Source organism: Gallinula chloropus (assembly GCF_964237585.1).
Source record: "Gallinula chloropus genome assembly, chromosome: 2".
NCBI classification, from domain to species: domain Eukaryota; kingdom Metazoa; phylum Chordata; class Aves; order Gruiformes; family Rallidae; genus Gallinula; species Gallinula chloropus.
In genome coordinates, this window is record NC_140086.1 from 22,798,711 (window position 1) to 22,813,459 (window position 14,749).

A 14,749-nucleotide genomic window follows, 5' to 3' on the forward strand; every position below is an offset into this window, starting at 1 on the left:
TTTCTGGTGAATTGTTAGCTAACACTTGGAACTGTTTGCTGCAAGATTACTGTTTACTTCCAAAACTTATTGGACAAATTAGTTATTCAGGTTATTATTATTTCCTGCTGTTTGCAGAATGTGGAAGCTGGAAAGATTGTGGCGACGTATCAGTAGGAGCTTCTCTAGGCAGTTGGTTCTGTTTCCTGTTGGACACAGGATGTTGAAGTGGGGGAACCTGATTCAGGATGCCTATGAAGTCATAAAGAAATCAAAGGTTTTAAGAGTTCGGTAATGTTAGCAAACTGTAGGGCTGATGACCAAGAGCTGTAGAATTTTATCACTGATTGTTATAAAGTTCTTTTCTTCTCTTGATAAAGGTCTGGTTTATTTTGAAGCAAATCAACCTGGCAGGGGGTTTGGACCTGATGATCTCTTGAGGTCCCTTCCAACCCCTACAATTCTGTGATTCTGTGAACCTAAACCTGAGTTTCTATTCAAAGATTGGTAAAACGCTGCTGTGTTCTGCTTGCAGGTGCTGAAAGTGGATGGTGCTTATGTTGCTGTGAAATTCCCAGGCACCTCCAGTAATGCAAACTGTCAGAGCAGTTCTAATTCAGATCCAGATCCTTCTTCTCTTCTCCAAGACTGTAGGCTGCTCAGAATAGATGAACTGCAGGTATGTCTTTGTGAAACATTGAGAAAACAATCAGTATTTTGAAATGTCAGCGCTGCGTGTTTAATTGCATCTTAAAATTTGACATATGTTTTCAGGTCGTAAAAACTGGTGGGACTCCAAAAGTTCCTGACTGTTTTCAAAGGACACCTAAAAAGCTGTGTATTCCTGAAAAAACAGAGATCCTAGCAGTGAATGTAGATTCAAAAGGTAAGTGGGACTTAACTCGTTTAGATGCTCTGTTGGATCCTTTATGACCCATCTCTCTTCTAGTGGAAAACATCTACTGTCAAACTAACATAAACAGTTGTTCCTGTTGGTGTTAATAGTTCTTTAAAAGGGCTTTAGGTAGGACTTGTTTCACTGGATGCCATCAGGAAAAGACAGTAACGTTTTCCTTTGTGTGTCTTTGAAGGAGTGCATGCTGTTCTGAAAACTGGGAACTGGGTTCGATACTGCATATTTGACCTTGCCACAGGAAAGGCCGAGCAGGAAAATAACTTCCCTACCAGCAGCATTGCGTTCCTGGGTCAGAATGAGCGAAGTGTTGCTATTTTTACAGCTGGACAGGTTTGTAGTTTTGTATCTCCATCACTTAACCTCACTGCACTTCGTTTCTGTCATCTCTGAATGGGATGCTACAGCCTTTTCCAGAGACTGATAAAGAAATAATCTTCAAGTGGGTTATTAAGAGCTTGCTTCTGCCTCTAATATTTTGAAGGCACCAGGGGAATAGCACTTCTAATGGCCTTACTCAAATTCTGCGTTGAATGAAAAGTAGAAAAAGGGGAAAAAGCTTGACAGAGTGGTTCCTGTGTTTAGTAGTGTAAACATTTTATACTTTGGAATTGGGTGAGATGAAAATCCACTCTAGAAAATAAATGGAAATGTTAACAGAAAGCCATCTGTATTTGATACTAAAAATGATATATTGAGGTTTTGTGCAATTCTTTCTACTCTACAATGTCATGTGTCTTACTTTAAGTGATTGTACAGCTTGATTACACTGTGCAGACATCTGTGAGGAGGTCTGAAAAAAACCCCATGTTAGCCACTTCCACAAACATGATATACTTTCCTTAGGATAGTTAAAGGAAACCTTTTCTTTTTTTTTTTTTTTTTGCAAAAGAACTGAATTTGAATGCTTCATTTAAGTACATTTAACCTTTTGTGGAACATTTAAGACAGCTAAAAGTATGGCTGCTGTATCTTTCATTGGCAGTGTTTCCTAATGAACGTATGTCATAAAGATGCTTTTAATAGTATTTACAATGCTAAGCACCTTTCAGGCATTTGAGAAAGGTGACCTGGTGTCTTATGGCGTGCCACTTGTAGTCATAGGAGACCATGACATAAGTGAAAACTTTGGGTAGACTGTTCTCATTAGCAGTCAAACACAGCTGGACCTTTTAGGAAGGATAATATTTATAAATTGTGGAGACTTAATGAAAAAACCTTTTTTTTTTCCCCCAAATGTAGGAATCTCCCATTATTCTCAGAGATGGAAATGGTACAATCTATCCAATGGCAAAAGACTGCATGGGTGGGATACGAGACCCTGACTGGCTTGATCTTCCACCTATTAGTAGTCTTGGAATGGGTGTTCATTCCTTAACAAATCTTCCTGCTAACTCGACCATCAAAAAGAAAGCTGCTATTATCATTATGGCTGTTGAGGTAAAGTACTTAATGCAGAATTATGTGGGCTTTTTCTCCCTCTTGCTTTTATAGAGTTATGCTTAAAACAGCTTTGTTTCAATACTGATTTGTGTTTTCACTCTTTCAAAGAAACTAACTTCAACAGAATTTTTTTTTCTCCTAGAAACATGAAAGCACAAATAGATTTATGTAGTGAATTGAAAGATCCAGTTTGGAGTGCATGATGTCTGTTTCAGGCTTTTAGTTATATATCTTTAGGCATTACTTATAAAACTGCTACCTTTTAATATATAATACTGGTATACAGTTTTATTTTCTTTATGGGTTCACAGTTTTTCTGGGGGATCCAACAACTTGTTTTCTTGTGAATGCAGTACTTTTAAATTTTTCTTTTTTTTTTAATTGGATATTTGGATCATATATTAGGGAATTATGAGAGTCAAGCAAAGATTCCCACCCCCTGCCCCCTAGAATTGCCTGTAGAGTTCTGCACTCATCTGTGGTGCTGTATGAATAGTTCTGCTGTGAATTTATCTGTCCTGCTTGTGTAAATCTGTCAGTGATTTGGTGCAGCTTAGTTAATCTGCTGTGGGCTGTGTTGCCACCGGGAGGTGTTGTGTAGCTGTTAGAAGGACACTGATTTCACAGTGAAGTATTCCATCACTGTGGAAAAGCTTCTTATAGATGGAGTGAGCCTTCCAGACATTCAACAGCTTCACTTCTCAGCATGTATGTTGCTTGTCTGAAACAAATATTTAAGAGCTAGTTAATGTAGGCCGTGGAGTTTTTTCAGTTGTATTGCTTCTCCCATGTTATGTGTAGCCATGCAGTAGAAGTAATCTATCATAGGAACCCAGCTACGACGCCAAAGGCATCTTTTTGTGAGCCTTACAGCTTCTGCTGCTTGTCTCCTTTGACTTCTGTGCCTGGATGTGTTCTGGTTCTGGTTTTAACAGTGCTGTAACTGAGATGATGCATATTCTCAACAGTTCCTGCACTGACCTCCAGCCAGTGTCCTTGATGTAGACCTTTCTATTCATTTCAAAATGGAAAACTAGAAGTACTTAGGAAACTTGTGTCTGTTTTGTATTTTAAATTGTTAAAATATTTTATTCTTTTGAGTACAGAAGCAAACTTTAATGCAGCACATTCTTCGATGTGACTATGAGGCTTGCAGACAATACCTGATGAATCTTGAACAAGCAGTTGTCTTGGATCAGAATCCACAAGTGCTGCAGACGTTCCTTGGCCACAGATGTGATGGAAACCGCAATATTCTGCATGCTTGTGTGTCTGTATGCTTTCCAACCAGCAACAAAGAAACAAAAGAGGAAGAGGGTGAGCTCAGCAATATAATAAAAATACTTTGAAAAGAAACTTTTAATGCATTTTCAAGAATATTTGAAGTAAAGGCTGCATCCTTCGTATGTGGGTATCTTAAAATTTAGCACCTCAAACGCGTCCTAGCCTTTCATTTTTATTACTCTTACAAGGATTTGTAAAAATTCAATAGTTAAGAATACTAAGCTGGTTTTATTGATTGTGAGAGACAAACCTTTCACATCTACGTGATAATTTTGGATAACTGTTTTTCCACCTTTGTGTCATTAGCATCACCATTGTATCACTAGAAAATTAAGAGAAACGGTACTTAATATTTTTCAAGTGTTACAGTTCATAGTAATACCTCTAATCAGAAAAGCTACTTGCAGCTGACCTGTGCTAATAAATGTGTAAGAATGACCTTCTGTTAGTGCCAGTTACAGACATGGTTTAAAATGACAATTAAATACCGCTATGTAAAAAGTATGCTGACAGAAAAGGTTGCTAAGTCAAGCACTCAAAAATTAGGGAATGCCAGCATTAAGTTTACCCACATGCTGTACATGGGTGTGCATTGTGAAATGGTCTTTAATTACACCGTCATACTATTTCTTCCACAGGACTACCTCATTCAGTGCACAAGATGGACGGTGCTCACCGAATGGGTAGCTATTCAATATTTCTTTTTATCCTCATCATTCAGTGTGTGGCCCCATTCCTTACTTGCTGCACACCATACAAACCCTGCACTGAATAATGAATGAACTTCCTTGTGGGATTTTTGTATGGTGCTGTCATTGAATTTTAGTCATTTATAGACCTTAATTGTTCCTCATATCCCTGTTTGTAAAATGGGGTTAATGCTGCAGCTTTCTCATGTCTTGAAGGGATTCTAGCTTGAAGTTTTTCTGTATTCAAAGCTATTAACTAGTTTTGAGAGTTCTGTTTGAGAAGCCAAGGGCCTGATCTCAGTTTTTTGAGTAGGTGTCATTTAAAACCACTATTGTAGAGCTGCATTAATTGTAGTTGTAGTTGTTCTGTGAATGCTAATTATTTCTGTGAATCAGGCACCTTTTAGGTGTCCAGAAATGAGCAAAATGTATCACAATCATCTGTAAAAACTTGTTTCACATGTGTGCTGTTAGATGTGACAGAAATAGGTTTCAGTTCTTCAAGTGATGTTCAGTGGCATTAAACACAAGGCACTGCTTCCCCCCACCTCTTTGCCAAGCTGTTGCTGCCTTACTACACGCCTTCCAAATGTTGCAGAAAAGAAGGCATAAACAGCTTGCTCATTGTACAACCCTTCATCTTTAGTGTGTCGTCCATCCTGTGCACTGATTGAGGCAGGGGACTTGTTGGGGGGGATGGGACACAAAAAAATCCAAACCAAAAAACTAACCCAAACCAAGTAAACAAAACCCAGCTGTGTAACTGAAGATTGTTTTACTATAAGCACACAAGGAAGCTGAAATAAGGATGCATGGGCAAACCTAACCTGACTTTTCCTAATTTGAGTGCTTGTCTCTGCAACCTTGGCATTTTTTCAGTAACTCCATTTGGATGTAATTCAACTTTCTGAAAAACGAAAAATGTGAACCTGATAGACTTTTAACACCCCTCTGCCTCTCTCTTTCCCCTCACAAAAATTGTTTTAAAAGGGGATTCATATCTTCAGATTCAAATCACATTCACCTTCCTCTGTAACTGTTAGCAATGGATATTAGGACTAGCTTATTTTCTGTGCATCATCCAGAGGGTAGTGATTACTGATGTTACTATCTCTAAGTTATGCAGCCATCTGTTAAACTGCAAAAGAAGTTTGATTTAGGAGAAAAGGCTTCAATTCCCAGCTGTAAATACGTGTTCCTTAACAATTGTGGAACACACTGCCCCTTCCCGGCTAGTATCTGCCTGAGATCCATCCTTATTCATATAGATTCCCAGTTAAGTGCCAGAAAGGGAATATTGAGGGCAGGGATACGCTTCTTATTCTGTACTCAGATCCTTTGCCTAGTTTTGCCACAGGTCCTACAATGTTGGATAAATGAAGTACAAGAAAAATGTCCCCAGATCTGCAAATCTGGGGGAAGGCTGCTCTGTTTCTCCCCAGTGTCTGTCACCAGTGGAGAGGATCTTGGAAAAGATGGGTCCAAAGGAAGTGTCCAAAGCTTGTGAAGTCATTAAAGAGTTACCATACTAAATTTCAGATAACTGAACAGCTGCAGACTGGAGTGTTTTATAGATAGATATATTCATTAGACAACAGAACAGCAAATTAGCCTTAGAGCCAGAGTGCTTACAGTTGATGGGTCTCTAAAAATTAATACTAACAGCATAAGTGGAACAGTGACAATGCAGTTTACTGTGGGACCAAGGATAGGTGAAATCTCTGTGCTGCAGAGAACAGTTGTATTGCTTTGTATTGCTTAGGGGTTCACTCAAGAACTGACTCCCTGTGATGGGTCATGAGTTAAGAGAACATAGTGGATCTGAGCAAGGAGTGCAGCACAAATACAGGGGCAGTTCATTTACAACTACAGGTCAACTGGTCTAGACCTAGGGGCACAGCCCTAATCACAGAATCACAAGGTTGGAAGAGACCTTTGAAGATCATCATGTCCAACCATTCCCATCCTATGCTAAGCCATATCCCTAAGTACCTCATCCACCCTTTTTTTAAACACATCCAGGGACGGTGACTCAACCACCTCCCTGGGCAGCAGCCTGTTCCAGGCCCTGACAACTCTTTCAGTAAAATTTTTTTTTTTCTAATATCCAATCTAAACCTGCCCTGGCACAGCTTCATGCCATTTCCCCTTGTTCTATCTCCTGTCACCTGGCTGAAGAGACCATCACCCACCTCTCTACAACCTTCCTAATACTTATGTACTGCTTGATACTCGTCTGCTGTGAGTAGTAAGAGAAACCTGCACATACTTGAGAACTAACAAAACCTGAGACCTTTGTTACTTAAGGCAGGGGTGAGTAGAAGGATCTGAAGAATAAAGATACTCTAAAAGCTGACAGACACCATCAAATTATCTTGTTCTCTGCAGTCAAAGTTATTAATAGTAATTTTTTGTTAAAGGGAAAAAAAGAAAAAACATTATCCAGGTCTTAGCACTGTCAGTGGAGAAGATGTGTGCAGAGGATGGTGACTGTCAGTCTGAAAAGCCTTTAAATGGAAAGTGAACATGGGCCATAGCAACTCTGAGACCTGTCCTGAAAGAATGGTTGGACTCACATGAAGGAAATATTTTTTTTTCTTTTTTCAGGACACCTTTTTCTTCTAGTTAGTATCAAAAATTGGCTTTCAGCCAATTAAAAGGAAACTTACCCCTCTCCTAGGCTGTATCATGTTAAAAGTGACTTTTCCTTCTGTTCATTCTGGGTCTGTGGCTGTAGTGATTCTTAACTTGCTGTGTGGTGGCTGTCTGATCTTTTAATTGTCAGTAGGTCCTAAAGAAGCCGTGACTGTTACTCTGTGCAAGCATTGTACAGATGACTTTGCTACTTTGTGTATTTATCTTGCAGATAAATAAATCTGCAGTAGGTCTTTGATTCAGGTGGCTGCTTCAAGTTCTACAGTTACTGTACAACTAGACAATTTTTTCTGTTCTGCATAGCAGCTCTCGTTATGACTGGGACCTTTAGGTGTTCTGGTGGTTAGGGTTTTAGATGTTAGAAGAAGTGCTCATTCTTTCTGATGTCAGCTGATTGTGCTACCTTATACTTGCAACACAACTAGTTTCCCTAAGCATGCTTGTAAGTAGAATGTGTATCTTACAAGCCTACAACTCTGCATTATTGTTTGTAGATGCTCATTGTGAAGTGTGTTTGGTTGTTGGTTGTTTTTGGAGTCTTTTTGGTGGTGTTCTCAAGGATTTTTGGATGTTGTTACTTTTGAAACCTTGACTCAGGAGATGTCAGGAATCAGCTATGTGATAGGTCTTTGTCTCTTGATGATGCTTAAAACTCAAAGCTTGTTCTGGAATTTAGATGCCTTGAATTTCCTTTTAGAAACCAAACCAAGTCAGAATCATGGTTAGTCTCATCAAAAATAATAATAATAATAAAAAAAGCAGAGAATGTTTTATGATTAGTGACACTTCATACTTTACATTCCTTCCTTAAAATTTTCCCAAGTGAAGTTTAGGCACTAACAGTTCTCTTAATTTTTCAGAAGCAGAGCGCTCTGAAAGGAACACGTTTGCTGAGAGGCTCTCAGCTGTGGAAGCAATTGCAAATGCCATCTCTGTTGTGTCGAGTAATGGTCCAGGAAATCGGGCAGGATCATCGAGCAGCAGAAGGTAAACCAATACTTCTTGTTTTCTGTATGTTAATTTCCGTATCACTTATACAGCTCTCAATAATTCTTTCCTTCAGTCTGGTTTAAGAACGGGCTCTATGGCTGGTTTTGAAGGCAGATTTCACTGCTTGAAGCACCAAACCAGAGCTGTAGTAGGTTTTCTTGAAGCCTTTTCTGGTGTGAGAACTAATAGTGGGATATTAAACCAGTTCTGTTTTCTGGGGTTGGGGCATTGTTGTCTCAGTTGTGAAGTGGAAATGCTCCTCCTTGTGGGGAAAGGAATTGGGGAACAAGCTCTAGTGATCTTTATCAAGGAGAACTAAGTATTGTGGAAGTACTGTAGAAGTGCCCACACTTGTTCTAAGAGAATTTCTGAGGGAGGTGGTGACTTACAGAGAAAGAAGCTCTTTACTGAGAGGGTGGCTAGGTACTGGAACAGGCTCCCCAGGGAAGTGATCACAGCATCAGGCTTGACTGAGCTCAAGAACCCCCTGTATGATGCACTCAGTCCCATGCTCTGACTTGTCTGGCCCTGTGTGGAGCCAGGAGTTAGACTCAGTGATCCTTATGGGTCCCTTCCACCTCAGGACATTCTGTGGTTCTATGCTGAGATCAACCTTAACACCTCTGGGGAAGAATTTAATTCTTCTTATCCTAAGCAATCATTGTTCTAGTGGGAGTCCTTTGTACTGAGGTGGACCTAAAGGATAGGTTTCTGACCCTGACCGAATCCTAATTTCTGATGACATCTATGGTCTACTTTTTCCTTGATGGTAACCAAGTGGTGCTCATGTCAGGGGAATTTGGTAGTGTCTGTACTGAGCTCTAGTCAGCATTATAACTTCTTACTAAGCCCTGTTGTCAAAGCAATTGACGTGAAATGTCTTTATCCATACCAACCAACAGTCCTCATCACCATGATCTTTTTGATACAGGAGAGAAGGATTAAGGGTGAAGCTTCCCTCCCACATTCTGTAGGAGACACTACTCCTGAGCAGTGCATTTAAAAAAACCAAACCAACAACAGAAAGCCCCAAGCAAACAAACGAATTTTATGTTTGTGTCTCTTTCTTTGTATCACACTGTCTTCTTTGGCTCTACAGAATTTCTTGAAATTGTTTCCTGACCATCCTCAAGAAAGTAGTACTTTCATGTTCAATAATTCAAACAAATAGCTGTTAAAATTCAAGCCCCATTTTTAGTTTTTCATTAACTTCTTTTTGCAGTCAGATTTTAAAATCCAGCAGCAACAAGAGCAAATACTTGTAGCCACCCCCAGCAACAAGGAGGACTGTCAGATAGTGGTAATAATGCCCATGAGCTGTTGCTCCCTGCAAGGAGGAGTGCTGTGGTGAATGGGGATGTGTTGCAATCTGTCTTGATATGTTGCTGGCCGATTCTTCTCCCAGGCCTGTTGGATTCCATTGCAACAAAATGGAATACAGAACAAAAAGTACCTCTTTGCTCATTCTTTTCTATGCTGAATTAAAACAGAGATAGAAGTTCAGGTTTTTTTCAGTGTCAAATTCTGGTTTAAAACCCATTCTAAATGAAAATAAGATAGTATTTTTACTTTTGGTTTTGTATTCAGTTTGAGATTAAGGGAAATGATGAGAAGATCCTTGAGAGCTGCTGGATTGGGCAGACATGAAGCTGGTGCTTCATCCAGTGATCACCAGGACCCGGTTTCTCCACCAATAGCTCCTCCCAGCTGGGTTCCAGATCCTCCTGCCATGGATCCGGGTAAGTCTGTTTATGTATCACATTAGACTGTAGAATGAGAGATTTAATAAGGGAACCGATGGCTTTTAAGGTGAATCACTTGGATTTCAGTGTGAGACGAAAATGCTTAATGTCACTGAGGTAACAAGACATGCTTTAAGAGTTTGCTTAAGAATTAAAAGCTGTTTTTAAATGCAGTACGTGCCTTCCTAACACTGGTGTTAGACTTCCGTGAAGTGTGTTTTGTAATCTGGAGTTGCATTGTTAATCTAGGAATGTGGCCCTTTGTGGGGAAGAGTACCAGTTAAATACAGAAAACCTGCAGAGTGTTAGACGCTGCAGAAAGAGCATGTTGTTAGGGATGTTTTTATGTATTGATATACATCCTGCTGTTCTGTTTACTGAAAGATGGTGACATTGATTTTATCCTGGCCCCCGCTGTGGGATCTCTTACCACAGCAGCGACTGGCACCGGCCAAGGACCTAGCACCTCCACAATACCAGGTGAGGACATGCTGCTTGTCTGATTACGTTTTAGAAGGAAAATGATCTCAAAAGCTGTTTTTGCTTGAACAGACTTTCTGCGTGTGAAAATGCCTCTTAGCAGATGAAGATCGGATTGAAGCACAATTTCACAAGAGTGCAGAAAGTACTTGAAGCCCCACTCTGTGTTTTATGTAAAAAATATTTTTACCTGGGGAATGACAAATATGTAAAAATATGGTAACAAGTAGGAAATTGGGATTACTGTCTGTATTTCAAAGTGTAATTTGTAACTGAAATTTACAGTACTTCAGTGAAACGTTGCTGAAACTGGCAAACCACTGAAGAGTCCAACTACTGGTTAATCACCCCTTTGAATGACTTGTTTTTAATAGTCATTTTTTGAGAAAAAACTTTCTCTGCAATTTTTTTCTTTTCTCATTTCAGGTCCTTCTACTGAAACGTCTGTGGTGGAATCAAAGGATCGGAAGGCAAACGCTCATTTCATACTAAAACTACTATGTGATAGTGTTGTTTTACAGCCTTATCTTCGAGAATTGCTGTCAGCCAAGTAAGGATTTTCACTTGAATTCTCACTATCCTTTGTAATGTTATATCATCTGAAATTTATTACATAGAAGCCTATTTTTAAATGGGATATTTAAAGGTGCATTAGTTAAAATGGAGAGTCTTAGAATATTGTCTGGGTGTGTGCCCTGCCATCCCTTAAAATTAGGTCTGTTTCACAGAAGTAAAACAAATGAAAGATGCTTTTTCAGTCTGTGATTTTTCCGTTTGCACAAGGTTAGCAATGCTGAATTTTCATGTATTCACTCCCTACCTCTCCTGTTGTAACAGAAGGATTCAGTGTGCTGTAACTGACCTGTTGCGTTTTTCCCTAGGGATGCGAGAGGCATGACACCGTTCATGTCGGCAGTCAGCGGCCGGGCATATCCTGCTGCCATTACAATTCTAGAAACTGCACAGAAAATCGCCAAAGGTACCCCAGTTTCAGTAATTATTAGGGTGTGGATTCCTTCTAAAGCTTGGTGTGTGTGCAGATTCATTATTAACACTGCTTTTTTGTCTGTGAAGTGACACATACTTGAGCAAGTGGTGATGGTGGTAAACATCTCCTTCCAAAGCACTGTATATTGCAGTGCTATGTTAATAGTTGGACTTTGTGATCTTAAAGGTCTTTTCCAACCCAAAACGATTTGGTGATTCTGTGCTTTGGAAATTCTACAAATGGAGTATCTTCCTCTTTTGTAGTCTGTGTATTATGAAAGATTTCTAAGAATAATGTTGCTTTATAACCTTTCCAGTATTTCATTGCTTTAACAACATTAGTGCAGTAAGGTACCATTTTTTCAATAGGACAAAGGTATCACTGAGAACTTTTGAACTGAAAAAAGCTACATTGAAAAGCAGTATGCTGAGCCAGATCCTGTTCCTGAGAAGGCTTCCTCACAGACATGTTTTCTGACTCACTTTCAATGTTGATGTTTAATTGTTAAAGAGAAATATTTGAAGTTAAACTTAGAGAATCTAGAAGCAAATTAGAACTGTGGTGTGACAATGTCTGTAGGACTGTGTGTGCTTCTTGTGAACAATATTCAAAATTGTGAACCACTGAATCCATTAGAATATCAGTGAATTAAAAATTGGGAACAAGTTGGTTGTCTGATTTTTCAGCAGCTTCTGTAAGAAACATCTGTAATAGGACAAGCAAAAATCTATCTCAAAAAGGCTGTGACAGACATTATTAAAACTTCTAATCCAGTATGGGATACTGTAATGGCAAACATCTGTCAGGTATGGGTGCTGTTGGTGAGTTTTGGGTTGGTTTTAACACTGGTGTTGTTCTTTTAGCTGAAGCAACGTCAAGTGAAAAAGAAGATGATGTGTTTATGGGAATGGTTTGTCCTTCTGGTACAAATCCAGATGACTCTCCTTTGTATGTTTTGTGTTGTAATGATACGTGCAGTTTTACGTGGACTGGTGCAGAACATATTAACCAAGTAAGGCTCTTTTTTTTTTCCTCTTTTTTAAGTAAACGGGAATGTGTTTCAAGCATGTTAGTCTACTAATCTTATCTTGTAAATTACTGAAGTTGCATTGTTTTAATTACTATAACTTGTAAATCTGGTAGAGTTATCACCTCCCCTAGTTGCTTTGTAATCTCAAAGCTGGCTGTGCAGATCAGTTTGGCTGTTTATGGGTGTGGGTTTTCCCCTCTGGCTAGCTTTGGCAAACATTTTGATGGAAACAGCTTTTTGAAAGCACTAACTAACTTTCTAGAATTGAGTGATTTCCAAGTGAAGGCATCAATTTGAACAAATGCAGTTTTATTGTAACCTGAAATGTGAGATTGCAAGTGCTGTAGGGAGAAAACTGTCCCTAATATTTGCTGTAAATTTTTCTTTTAGGATATATTTGAATGCCGAACGTGTGGACTGTTGGAATCTCTTTGTTGTTGCACAGAATGTGCAAGGGTCTGTCACAAAGGACATGACTGCAAGTAAGTATTGTGGTCTGTTTCTTATTTATAAGTATTTTGCAGTTTCATTTATTTACTGATAGTTGATAGTTTTTTTCCCTTTGAGGTGTTCAGATATTAGAGAACAGAAGATTAGTAAAATATTGAGAATAATCTTTTCCTTTGCTCCGTAAGATTTATTTTATGGATCAGAATGGAAGGAGTAACCCAAAGCAGTCTTGTTCTTTTTCACTTGGTAGAGTGTAGGGTAAATGTCTAGGACACTCAGAGTGCTTTGTATTGTAAGAAGAATATATCTAAGTAGCACCATGTTCTCATTTTGAGTGTCTTCAGGAGTCACTGAATCCTGATGACAAACCGTTTTTGTAAAAGCTCAAAAAGTGTAGGGTATCAATCTCTAAGATGAACTGTAATAAAGGAAAAAGTGAGCAAGCAGTCAAATGAGGAGTGAAGATATCTCTCATCCACAACCTGGCCAAAGCTTTGGGGCTGCAGATGTTTTGAGCCACTTTTATAGGATGTAAATGTTACAGCATTAGTATCCTAGCTATAATAAGCTAACAGATAACAATTTTAAAAATATTCTCAACATTGTAACAATTACTGAGTTTTCCTGCATGTCCCTAAGGATTTCAAACTTAACTTTCTTGGTTGGAGGCTATTTTTGGGAAGAATAAAGGGTCTTGGATGGCTTTACTAAGGCACTGTGAAAGGATATAGAGTGAAACTACCCTGAAAATGAGTGTAGGAAACAAGAATGACAAATGCCAAGTGTTGCCACACACAAACTCTGTGTTTCTCTTTTAAGCTAGGTTTTGGCATCTGCTATAATAAACAAAACACTCCAGGAGGAATGTTAACATGTACACTAACACCCTCAGCCTGCGCAGAAAATACTTGGTGTGTTACTGTACAGTGTGGCAGCTCACCTTTTCTGTTTCTTGTAGGCTCAAACGAACGTCTCCAACAGCCTACTGTGATTGCTGGGAAAAGTGCAAGTGTAAAACACTAATTGCTGGACAAAAGTCTGCTCGCCTTGATCTCCTTTACCGCCTGCTTACCACCACAAATCTTGTTACCATGCCAAATAGCAGGCAAGTTCATGTTGACAATGACTAGAAAATATTTTGTTATTTTAAAATATGTTGCATATCATATCTCCACTGATCAATTTTTCATTACAGGGGAGAACATCTTCTGCTGTTCTTAGTACAGACAGTTGCCAGGCAAACTGTGGAGCACTGCCAGTACAGACCACCTAGAATTAGGGAAGACCGTAATCGTAAAACTGCCAATCCTGAAGGTGAGAGCCGTTTCAGTGAAATAAAGGTCAAATTCCATATTTCAATACTTCTTTCTTATATTACTTCTTTGTCTTTTTAGATTCTGACATGCCTGACCATGATTTAGAACCTCCTCGATTTGCTCAGCTCGCTTTGGAACGTGTTTTGCAAGACTGGAATGCGCTCAAGTCCATGATAATGTTTGGTTCCCAGGAAAATAAAGACCCGTGTGTATTTACAAATAGTTGTCAAGGTAAACTTTGATTTGATACTTGAGACTGATGACTTAAATAAAATGTATTTCCTTTCTTTTTCTTGTTTTTTCCAAGTCTTAGTGCAAGCAGTAGGATAGGTCACCTTCTGCCTGAAGAGCAAGTTTACCTTAATCAGCAAAGCGGAACTATTCGCTTGGACTGTTTTACGCATTGCCTTATTGTCAAGTGTACAGCAGACATTTTGGTAAGCACTCTAGTCATGTTTCACATACATTTTCTGAATAACATGATATTTCTCTATTTGAATCTTAATCTGTCTTGTTTGAGGCTTTCATTTCTCACTGTAATTGGGTTGTAATGATCTGTTTCTACAGCTATTAGATACTTTGCTGGGTACTCTTGTAAAGGAGTTGCAAAACAAGTATACACCAGGACGCAGAGAAGAAGCTATTGCTGTTACAATGAGATTCCTGCGTTCTGTGGCAAGGGTGTTTGTCATCCTTAGTGTAGAAATGGCTTCCTCCAAAAAGAAAAAGTAAGTGGTGGGGGATGTGTGTTGGTGGTTATGGTGGTTTTGCCTTTTTTTTGGTTTTAGTA

The 14,749-nt window shown here is 39.1% G+C and overlaps 1 protein-coding gene across 1 annotated transcript in view; it reads left to right on the forward strand.

Moving 5' to 3' along the window:
* UBR5 (ubiquitin protein ligase E3 component n-recognin 5) overlaps positions 1 to 14,749 on the forward strand; it is a gene marked incomplete at its 5' end in the record, with an annotated part of 93,803 nt that overhangs the window by 55,409 nt on the left and 23,645 nt on the right. The window contains 17 exons of the mRNA XM_084260146.1: positions 515 to 658; positions 754 to 865; positions 1,071 to 1,225; positions 2,135 to 2,332; positions 3,442 to 3,652; positions 7,824 to 7,950; positions 9,541 to 9,692; positions 10,080 to 10,175; positions 10,602 to 10,725; positions 11,057 to 11,154; positions 12,027 to 12,175; positions 12,584 to 12,675; positions 13,602 to 13,748; positions 13,839 to 13,957; positions 14,038 to 14,164; positions 14,267 to 14,396; positions 14,527 to 14,687. Coding sequence (XP_084116272.1) covers positions 515 to 658; positions 754 to 865; positions 1,071 to 1,225; positions 2,135 to 2,332; positions 3,442 to 3,652; positions 7,824 to 7,950; positions 9,541 to 9,692; positions 10,080 to 10,175; positions 10,602 to 10,725; positions 11,057 to 11,154; positions 12,027 to 12,175; positions 12,584 to 12,675; positions 13,602 to 13,748; positions 13,839 to 13,957; positions 14,038 to 14,164; positions 14,267 to 14,396; positions 14,527 to 14,687 — 2,342 coding nt within the window. The remainder of the gene's footprint in view (positions 1 to 514; positions 659 to 753; positions 866 to 1,070; positions 1,226 to 2,134; positions 2,333 to 3,441; positions 3,653 to 7,823; positions 7,951 to 9,540; positions 9,693 to 10,079; positions 10,176 to 10,601; positions 10,726 to 11,056; positions 11,155 to 12,026; positions 12,176 to 12,583; positions 12,676 to 13,601; positions 13,749 to 13,838; positions 13,958 to 14,037; positions 14,165 to 14,266; positions 14,397 to 14,526; positions 14,688 to 14,749) is intronic.